The sequence below is a fragment of the Cryptomeria japonica genome, chromosome 1 (genome assembly GCF_030272615.1).
Source record: "Cryptomeria japonica chromosome 1, Sugi_1.0, whole genome shotgun sequence".
Classification (NCBI taxonomy): domain Eukaryota; kingdom Viridiplantae; phylum Streptophyta; class Pinopsida; order Cupressales; family Cupressaceae; genus Cryptomeria; species Cryptomeria japonica.
The window spans coordinates 290,951,818-290,963,131 of NC_081405.1; the positions used below are offsets into that span (position 1 = coordinate 290,951,818).

At 37.0% G+C, this 11,314-nt stretch overlaps 1 protein-coding gene across 1 annotated transcript; it reads right to left on the reverse strand.

The window, feature by feature from the left end:
* Window positions 1–238: 238 nt before the first annotated feature.
* On the reverse strand, window positions 239–10,544 carry LOC131047078 (chalcone synthase-like). The gene is made up of 3 exons (XM_057980906.2): window positions 10,352–10,544; window positions 9,988–10,265; window positions 239–982 (listed from the first exon to the last, which is right to left on the reverse strand). The coding sequence occupies exons 1-3, from the start codon at window positions 10,542–10,544 to the stop codon at window positions 239–241; spliced, it is 1,215 nt and encodes a 404-aa protein (XP_057836889.2).
* Between the last annotated feature and the right edge of the window lie 770 nt (window positions 10,545–11,314).

Consider the following 11,314-nt stretch of genomic DNA (forward strand, 5'->3'; position numbering starts at 1 on the left):
TTCAATCTCTTTTCAGGTTCACAGAATGTATAATTAATTGCTGAAAAATAAAGCTTACGTGCCCCTAGTACCCTTTTATTCGTTATATGATTGAATACAAAGTAGGACACGACCTGCGATTGAGAACGCGGGTATCGTGGTCAAATTACAACTGAAAACAATATTAGAATCAACACGGGATATGAATTTGATGAAGGAAAGACGCAGTCGTGATTATTCAAAGGACGAAAGGGTTTCTTTATAACAAGATAGGAACGCTCTTGAGAACCACGGCCTCCACGGTGATTCCGGGGCCGAATCCAAAGAGCACACCCATCTCCAATCCTCCTCCCGTTGTCATACATCCCTTTTCTGCGGACGAGTTCCTCATTTCATTCAATATGAAGAGCACGCAGGCGCTTGACATGCTGCCATACTCACTCAATACGTGTCTAGTAGCCCTCATTCTTTCAGGATCCAATTGGAGTTTGGCCTCCACTTGATCAAGAATTGCCCGCCCACCCGGGTGTGCAATCCAGAAGAGTTCGTTCCAGTCCGAGATGTTAAACTGCTGGAAGGCTTCTACCAGAGCCTTTTCGATATTGTTCGAGATCAGCCCCGGCACGTCCTGCCTAAGGTGGAAGTTGAGCCCGACCTCCTTAAAGTGACCCTCGATAGCGCCTTCGCTGTCGGGGATAATTATCTGAGCAGTCCAGAGGAGCTGGAAACAGGGCTTCTCTATTTGATACATGGGATCTGCTCCAATGATAACCGCTGCCGCGCCGTCGCCAAAAAGGGCCTGCCCGATCAGATTAGCGAAATGAGTGTCGGATGGGCCACGAAAAGTGATGGTCGTGATCTCGCTGCAGACGACCAGAACTCGGGCTCCACGGTTGTTCTCGGCGAGGTCCTTGGCTACTCTCAGAACCGTACCTCCGGCAAAGCAGCTTTGTTCATACAACATCACTCTCTTCACAGAGGAGGGTGTTGACCCCGTTTTGACCTTGATGCCAAAAAGTGTACATCGTGGCTAATCTTAATCATGGTTAAGTTTGACTCTTATCTGGCATTATGGGTGGTTGCGTGGCAGTAAAAGGTGAATGAGTATGTTATTTGACTGAGCGCTTATGTCACTTGGAAAGTATGATCCACGTGGTGGGCAATGTGATATGGATTTCAAATGAGTTTCCTTTTTCATTTACGGATGCTAAGTCTTGGTTAAGCTTGGAAAAGAGAAGTTTGATTATGTTCACATTCCTTTCTACATTCTTCAAACCCTAGCTACCACTGTGTCTTATGCTGTGAATGCGGAACGTTTCTTAGAGTTTGCTCATGGGTTTTTGATATGTTTACCAGTTCAGTGCAAGTTTTCTGTTGATAGAATTCTTGACTCTGTTCTTTGGAATAATATGGAGTTTTTATGTGGATTCTGCTGCCGCATTTCTACAGGTGTTTTTGTGGTCTTCAATGACAGGTATTATCTACATCTTTACTATCTTTTTCACAAGAGCAGATTAAAGAACGATATGAAGAAAGCATTTTTTTTACTCTCTGGTGGTTTTCGAATCAGTTATGGTAAATATTTTTTCTGTTCTTTCCGTTTTTCGGAAATGAAAAAATGAAAGAGTTTTTTTTGTGTTTTATCTTCTGTCAGTTGAAGAAGAGCTGTTTTTTAAAAAAGAAAAAAAATAGTTGATGTAACTGTGTATTGTAAAACAGTTTTTTTTGTCTAACCCTAACGTGGGTTTAGAAACTCTACTTCGAGAGTTTCTCATGAAGATTTGTTTTTGTTTTGGGTATAAAAACAGTTTTATACAGAATAGTTTTTGAAGAGAAATACAGCGAGAGGAGTGTGAATAAAGTGATAGCATTTGTTAAAAAGAAGAAGTGCTGTAGTTTACCAGAGATAGTCGAGGGTTTTTGAGAATCAATACTCTGTTTTTGTTGCAGAGTACATGAGGTTTTATTGTTTGAAATTATTTTGTTCAGAGATTGAATTTTTCTCTCTGATAGTGTTGATTTCATCCTTGAAGAATATTATTGCAAAATTTTTAGAATGAATCATCTGTATAGACTGGTAAAATATTCTCGCTCCAATCCCTGATGGTTTTGTGACTGCAAGATTTAAATGCATGCATAAAATCACCAGTGGCTGTAGCTCGAGTTGAAATATTTATTGGATAAGAAGAGGGGTTGGTGCTCCTTGAAGCCTTGTGGTTTCTAAATCTTGTGAACTGAGTTGGTGCTCTTTGAATTAATATAAGGGATCTTACCGAGTGGTTTTTCTACCCCAGGAGGGTTTTCCACTCATGAAAACTATGGTGTTATGTGCATTGTCTTGTCTCATTTTGTTTTACTAGTTTATGCTCTGATACGTCATATCTTTAGCTCTCTTTATTTCATACTCTATTTTGTTGAGTTTATGTAATGCAATATTTGAAGTACTCATTTAGATGTTTCATGTTTGTGTAAAAGATTCAATATCATTCTTATTTTTGAAAAGTCTGAATCAAGTGTTTCAGTTGATTCTATTGTTTATTTCATGCTTCATTAATGTATTTCATCAAGGTGTTAAGTCTCAGTCATCTGTGCATTTTGTGAATTAAAATTGTCAAGTTCATTAAAGTATATCTTGTTAAAATTTGTAACACTCTGATTCACCCCCCCCCTCTCAGAGTGTTTCCACTTCCAACAAGTGGTATCAGAGCATAGGGTCCCTCATATAGGTCTGTCCTAGGGATTGTTCCTGGTCACTTGGAAGTTTTTTTTATGGCTCAAACTCAGGAAGGTGCTTCACTTTCAAGAGCTCCTCTTTTTGATGGAACTGATTATGTGTTCTGGAAGATTAGGATGGAAACTTATCTCATTTCAGTTGATCTTAATGTGTGGAATATTGTGACCACAAAATATACAGTTCCTTCTATTATTCCTACTGATCCTGATGATAAAACCAAGTATGAGTTAAATGCCAGAGCTAAGCATGCTCTCTTATGTGGTCTCACTAAAGATGTTTTTGTTAAAGTCATGCATTGTTCTTCTGCTTATGATATTTGGAAAAAACTTGAAACCATTTATCAAGGGGATGCTAAGGTTAAGGAGTCTAAAATCCTTACACTCAAAAATCAGTTTGAATCTTTAAGAATGAAAGAAGATGAAACAGTAGCAAGCTATTTTCTTAGAGTTGATGAAATAGTAAATTCGAGAAAGGGTCTTGGTGAAGAGGTTGAAGAAAAAGAAGTTGTCAATAAAGTGATTAGAACCTTGTTACCCAAGTTTGAAACTAAGGTTTCAACCTTAGAAGAAAAGAAAAGTTTTTCTACCATGACACTTGATAACCTTCAAAGCATTCTTACTGCCTATGAAATGAGGATAGGTAATAATCCTTCTTCAAAAGAAACAGCTTTTAAAGTAGAAAAGAAAGAAGAACTTGATAGTGAATCTGAACTTTCAGATGCTATAGAAGCCCTTTTTGTTAGAAAACTAAAAAAGAAATATAAGGGCAAATTACCTTTTAAGTGCTTTAATTGTGGCAAAGCTGGACACTTTGCTGCTCAATGTCCTCTAAGTGATCAAAACAGTGAAGAGGAAAAACCAGAAAAATTCTACAAAAACAAAATGTGGAATCCTAAAAGGAGATTTAATACCTTCAAGAAAAAGAAGAGTCTTTTTACTAAAGAAGACTCTGGAAATGAATCAGATGATTCACCCTGTGAAGGTGATGAAACTCTATTTATGGTAGAATTAGAAGATGTAACTAGCAAAACAAAAAATGAATTTGAAGATTTAGATCAAGGAGAAATTGATCTTGAAGGAGAATTGCTTTGTGCTTTAAAAGAAATAAAGAGGTTAAAGAAACTTGTAGCTTCACATGAAAATTCAAATCAGATTTTACAAGTCGAGTTGAATGATGCAAATTTAGTGACTTCAAACTTGAAGTCCCTTCTTGAAGAAAGAGAAAAGAAAATTGAAACATTAGAACAACAGTCCACAAAACTTCAAAAACAAATTGAACAGTATGAAAGTACAATACATCTAAATGATATCTTGAGCAAGCAAAAGTTGCATAAAGATTTGGCTGGTTTAGGGTTTGATAAAGCTGAGTCATCAAGACAGAACACTAAGCCCGCAACTAGAAAATCATTTCAGACTTATAACAGAACAAAACCTTTTAGGTTTGGCTTTTTTCATGGATACTGTTTCTATTGCAATAGGTTTGGTCATAAGGTTAATACTTGCAGATTTCTGCAACAAAGATCTCCTATGTTTGGTTACAATCAAGGATATGACTTTCCAAACACAGTAAAGTGTAATAAGTGTAACACTTTTGGGCATACTACTATACAGTGCAAAACAAAGGCAAGCCCTAATAAAATATGGAAACCTAAGTTTGTATCTGGTATTGAGCAATCAATGATAGTGCAAACTGCATTTTTCTCAAATAAGAAATCTTTATGGGTGTTGGACAGTGGCTGTTCACACCATATGACAGGAGATAGAAATAAATTTCTGCATCTTGAAGACTTTAATGGTGGCTTTGTACGCTTTGGGGATAATTCAGGAGCTTATGTACGAGGTAAAGGTACATTACTGCTAAATGATGATACTCCTATTCATGATGTGTACTTTGTTGAAGGGTTAAAGCACAATTTATTGAGTGTCAGTCAAATTTGTGATAGTGGTTACAGTGTATTTGTTAGCTCTCAAGATTGTACTATCAAAAATAAATCTGGTAAAACTGTTGCTGCTGGTTTGAGAACAATTGGCAATGTCTACAGTCTGCTTGATTCCACTGACTATGAGAATAATGAAGGCATTTGTCTTATGGGTCAAATAGAAGAAAATTGGCTATGGCATAAATGCCTAGGACATATAAATTTTGACAATCTGGTTAGAATCAGTAAAAATCAGAATGTTAGAGGTTTGCCTATTTTGAATAAACCATTCAATTCAGTTTGTAAAGCGTGTTTGAAAGGAAAGCAAACAAAAGTGTCTTTCAAATCTAAAGAACATTCTTCTACTAGACCATTACAGCTTGTACACACAGACTTATGTGGTCCTACAAGGACACAGTCAATAAATGGTGAAAAATATTTTATGCTTTTTGTTGATGACTATACCAGAATGGTATGGGTAACTTTCCTTAAACACAAATCCGAAGCATTTGATAGATTTAAGATTTTCAGAAAAATGGTTGAACGAGAATCTGATCTAAAATTAAAATGCTTAAGATCAGACAAGGGTGGTGAATTCACTTCACAAGAATTCATTGATTACTGTGAAAGACATGGTATTAAGAGACAATATGCTGCTACTCGTACACCTCAACAAAATGGAGTAGTTGAGAGAAAAAATAGAACAGTCAAAGAAATGGCTCGCACAGTGCTTAATGAGGCAAATCTACCAGACAGGTATTGGAAAGAAGCTGTACACACAGCTGTTTACATTTTGAATCGTGTTCAAATCAGGGTAAAATCTACCTTTACTCCTTATGAACTTTGGTATGGAAAAGCTGCTTCTATCAAATATTTCAAAATTTTTGGTGCCAAATGTTATCTAAAAAGAGATGAAGAAAATCTAGGAAATTTTGAGGCTAAAACTGATGAGGGTATCTTTCTTGGATACTCTACTCATAGCAAAGCCTATAGATGTTTCAATAATAGACTGAATAAAATTGTTGAAACAATAAATGTAAGGTTTGATGAACAATTTTTGTTAAGTAATGATTTGCAGGATATTGAGGAAGAGGAAATTACTTTAACAAAGGTTGATCAAGTTCCTAAACCTGCAGAAACAGAAAAGAAAAATGAAATATGTTCATCAAGTTCTGATGAAGAAAATACAGAGAATTCAAATGCAGAGACAGGTATTCTCCATTATACACCCTCAAAAATTATAACAAAGAGACATCCTCAAAGTCAAGTCATTGGCAATATAGATGCAGGTATTTTGACTAGAAGAAGGGCAAAAACAACTGAACAAGCTCAACTGGCTGAACATTTTTGTTTGGTAACTGATTTCGAACCCAAAAATGTTTCTGATGCTTTATCTGATGAATGTTGGTTAAATGCAATGAAAGATGAAATCAGTCAAATAGAGAAAAATCAAACTTGGGAGTTAGTACCTAGGCCAGATGATAAGAATGTGATAGGAGGCAAATAGATCTTTAGAAATAAGCTTGATGAATCTGGGAAGGTTGTTAGAAATAAAGCTCGTTTTGTTTGTAAAGGTTATGCTCAGCAGGAAGGAATAGATTTTGGAGAAACATTCGCACCAGTAGCTAGATTAGAATCAATCAGAATTTTTCTTGCATACTCTTGCTATAAAAAATTTAAAGTTTACCAGATGGATGTCAAAACTGCCTTTCTGAATGGTTATCTTGATGAAGAAGTTTATATGGAACAGCCGGAAGGTTTTGAAGTTGCAGACAAATCTGATTGTGTATACAGATTAAAGAAAGCACTCTATGGCCTTAAATAGGCTCCAAGAGCTTGGTACTCTAGACTGGATAATCATCTTAGAGCAAATGGATTCACTAGAAGGTAATGATGTCCTAGTGGTTGTGATATATGTAGATGATATCATTTTTGGCTGTAATAATGACTCTTTATCCAAAAAGTTCTCTAAAATCATGGAATCTGAGTTTGAAATGTCTATGTTTGGGGAACTGAATTTCTTTCTTGGTCTTCAAGTGTTACAACTTCAGCAAGGTATCTTCTTGTCACAAACCAAATATGCCAAAGAGATGATTAGAAAATTTAATATGGCAGATTGTAAACCAGTCAGCACTCCAATGGAAATAGGCTGTAAATTGACCAAATCTGATGACTCACCTGTAGTAAATCAATCCGAGTACAGGTCAATGATAAGAAGTCTATTATATTTAACTGCATCTCGACCAGATTTAATGTTTGCAGTATGTCTAGTCTCTCGCTTTCAATCTGCACCTAAACAATCTCATTTGAATGCTGTAAAACGAATCTTTAGATATGTTCAAGGCACACTAGATTATGGTCTTTGGTATCCCCGTAATAATGACTTCACTCTTGTTGGCTTCACTGATTCTGATTGGGCCGGTTGTCTAGATGATCGTAAAAGCACTAGTGGAGCTGTCTTCTTTCTTGGTGATTGTCTTGTTGCTTGGCACAGTAAAAAGCAAGATTGTGTCACTCTGTCCACCGCAGAGTCAGAATATATAGCAGCCACTGCATGTTGCACACAACTGATATGGATGTCTCATCAAATTACTGATATGGATGTCTCATCAACTTACTGATATGGGCATTTCTACTATTAAGCCCATTTCAATCTATTGTGACAATACTAGTGCGATTAATCTTTCAAAAAATCCTATTATGCACTCTCGCACTAAACATGTTGCCATTAAACTCCATTTTCTTCAAGATCAGGTGTTGGCTAATGAGTTTCAATTATTGTTTGTTCCTTCACAAGCCCAAGTTGCTGATATATTTACAAAAGCTTTATCTAAAGACACATTTGAGAGGCTTCACGATAGGTTGGGAGTCTTCTCTCAGTCTTCTCTTCTTAGTTCCTGCACATATTAAGGGGGAGCATAGCTCTCTTCTGAGCAGCACTGTGTTGTTCTGTTCCTTTGTCCTTGAGACAAAAAGGGGGAGAAAATTGTCATCTGGTACTCTATACAATTGTTTGCTCAGCTTAGATTTTGGGATTGGTGCTATACAGGTTTTGATGTGATGCTATACAAGTTTTGATGTTACAGTTTTTGTATTCAGCTCAGATTTTGGGACAATTGTTTGCTCAGCTCAGATTTTGGGATTGGTGCTATACAGGTTTTGATGTTATAGTTTTTGTATTGGCATATTCTTTGTATCTTACATTGGCCTCTACAGGTTTTTGGTTTGGTATCATTGCATCACAGGTTATCATTGCATCATAGGTATTGGTATCTTCAGGTTTTGGCTTTTGGTATCATTGCATCACAGGTTCTGGTATCTTCAAGTTTTGGCACTTTCTTTTGGACATAAGCTTAATACTTCAGTGACATATCTTGGCAGATTGATATTGGTATTCTTGACAGACTGTTTTTGGTTCTTGATAGTCAAACCATCATATCTTAATAGTTTTTTTTGGCAGTGGCTATAACGTGACATATTACTGTGACATATTCTTATTAACAGGTCTTATGGGTAGCATATTGTGTCATTTTTTGCTTGACACTTGATCTTTCTATGATATATATTTGATGATTACAGTTTTCCAGATTGCCTATTCCTTTTAGGTCATTGTTGGTATGGTTTTTGTCATCAAGGACAAAGGGGGAGTTTGTTGACCCCGTTTTGACCTTGATGCCAAAAAGTGTACATCGTGGCTAATCTTAATCATGGTTAAGTTTGACTCCTATCTGGCATTATGGGTGGTTGCGTGGCAGTAAAAGGTGAATGAGTATGTTATTTGACTGAGCGCTTATGTCACTTGGAAAGTATGATCCACGTGGTGGGCAATGTGATATGGATTTCAAATGAGTTTCCTTTTTCATTTACGGATGCTAAGTCTTGGTTAAGCTTGGAAAAGAGAAGTTTGATTATGTTCACATTCCTTTCTACATTCTTCAAACCCTAGCTACCACTGTGTCTTATGCTGTGAATGCGGAACGTTTCTTAGAGTTTGCTCATGGGTTTTTGATATGTTTACCAGTTCAGTGCAAGTTTTCTGTTGATAGAATTCTTGACTCTGTTCTTTGGAATAATATGGAGTTTTTATGTGGATTCTGCTGCCGCATTTCTACAGGTGTTTTTGTGGTCTTCAATGACAGGTATTATCTACATCTTTACTATCTTTTTCACAAGAGCAGATTAAAGAACGATATGAAGAAAGCACTTTTTTTACTCTCTGGTGGTTTTCGAATCAGTTATGGTAAATATTTTTTCTGTTCTTTCCGTTTTTCGGAAATGAAAAAATGAAAGAGTTTTTTTTGTGTTTTATCTTCTGTCAGTTGAAGAAGAGCTGTTTTTTAAAAAAGAAAAAAAATAGTTGATGTAACTGTGTATTGTAAAACAGTTTTTTTTGTCTAACCCTAACGTGGGTTTAGAAACTCTACTTCGAGAGTTTCTCATGAAGATTTGTTTTTGTTTTGGGTATAAAAACAGTTTTATACAGAACAATTTTTGAAGAGAAATACAGCGAGAGGAGTGTGAATAAAGTGATAGCATTTGTTAAAAAGAAGAAGTGCTGTAGTTTACCAGAGATAGTTGAGGGTTTTTGAGAATCAATACTCTGTTTTTGTTGCAGAGTACATGAGGTTTTATTGTTTGAAATTATTTTGTTCAGAGATTGAATTTTTCTCTCTGATAGTGTTGATTTCATCCTTGAAGAATATTATTGCAAAATTTTTAGAATGAATCATTTGTATAGACTGGTAAAATATTCTCGCTCCAATCCCTGATGGTTTTGTGACTACAAGATTTAAATGCATGCATAAAATCACCAGTGGCTGTAGCTCGAGTTGAAATATTTATTGGATAAGAAGAGGGGTTGGTGCTCCTTGAAGCCTTGTGGTTTCTAAATCTTGTGAACTGAGTTGGTGCTCTTTGAATTAATATAAGGGATCTTACCGAGTGGTTTTTCTACCCCAGGAGGGTTTTCCACTCATGAAAACTATGGTGTTATGTGCATTGTCTTGTCTCATTTTGTTTTACTAGTTTATGCTCTGATACGTCATATCTTTAGCTCTCTTTATTTCATACTCTGTTTTGTTGAGTTTATGTAATGCAATATTTGAAGTACTCATTTAGATGTTTCATGTTTGTGTAAAAGATTCAATATCATTCTTATTTTTGAAAAGTCTGAATCAAGTGTTTCAGTTGATTCTATTGTTTATTTCATGCTTCATTAATGTATTTCATCAAGGTGTTAAGTCTCAGTCATCTGTGCATTTTGTGAATTAAAATTGTCGAGTTCATTAAAGTATATCTTGTTAAAATTTGTAACACTCTGATTCACCCCCCCTCTCAGAGTGTTTCCACTTCCAACAGAGGGGAGGCCGAGAAGCTTGCAGAGTTGATAGTCAGCGCCAGGCATGTCGATTCCGCTAGAGGAGCAGAAAATTAGATGGGTGATCTTAGACTTGGGCTGACCCCACTCCTTAATGGCCTTGACAGCCGCCTCTTTTCCCAGCCTCGGCACCTCCACCACCGCCATGTCCTGCCGAGCATCCAATGAGGGCGCCATGTAAGCGCACACATTGGGATTTTCCTTGAGTATCTCTTCTGTGAGATACATATACCTCTTCTTTATCGTCGACTTCACGCCTGCAACATGAACGTCCCATAATCATTAAAACGTAGCAATCTAAATATCACTAAATAAACTCTATGAATGTGTTATATGGGCTTACATATTCTCCTGAACTTCTCCTTCAGGTCGGTCATGTGGTCGCTGTTGATGATACGGAAGTAATAGTCAGGGTAAGAGCTCTGCTCAATTGCGTTGGGAGGAGTAGCAGTTACGATAGCCAAGATGGTTGCTGGACCATCAGCCCTCTGGCCATTCCGCAGTGATTTCATATCCACCATCTTCCCTGCTGACATGCTGAAAGTTGCAGGCAGTTTGAGAAAGAAATGCAATATGAGACTATGCTTGGAATGTGAGGGAAGCGATCTATTTATAAGCTAAGAGTAGCTGCTGTTAAGAGTAGAAGCCAATATTCGTGGGAAGCAGGGAAGCCATTTTTGTTAGTGGGCTACTTGGCAAGAGAATCTGTGCCACTTTTTCAGTGGGCAACTTAGCAAGAGGTGAGATGGTTTAGTGTCTCTAGCTTCTCTATATCAGAACCATATAATATTCGTGGGAAGCAGGGACAGCGTTTGAAATTCTATCGGTAGATCAGACTTCAAAATTATGCACATCCGGATGTTTCATTATGCGGAATTCTGCGGGGTCGTTAATATAAATGTTGTTGAGTTCAAATCTTTTCCCTGCCGACATGCTGAAAGTTGCAGGCAGTTTGAGAAAGCAGTGCAATATGAGACTATACTTGGAATGTGAGGGAAGCGATCTATTTATAAGCTAAGAGTAGCTGCTGTTAAGAGTAGAAGACAATATTCGTGGGAAGCAGGGAAGCCATTTTTGTTAGTGGGCCACTTGGCAAGAGAATCTGTGCCACTTTTTCAGTGGGCACCTTAGCAAGAGGTGAGATGGTTTAGTGTCTCTAGCTTCTCTATATCAGAACCATATAATATTCGTGGGAAGCAGCGACGGCGTGTGAAATGCTACCGGTAGATCAGACTTCAAAATTATGCACGCCCAGATGTACTTGAGTCTTAATTACGCACGCCCGGATGTACTTGAGTCTTAATTA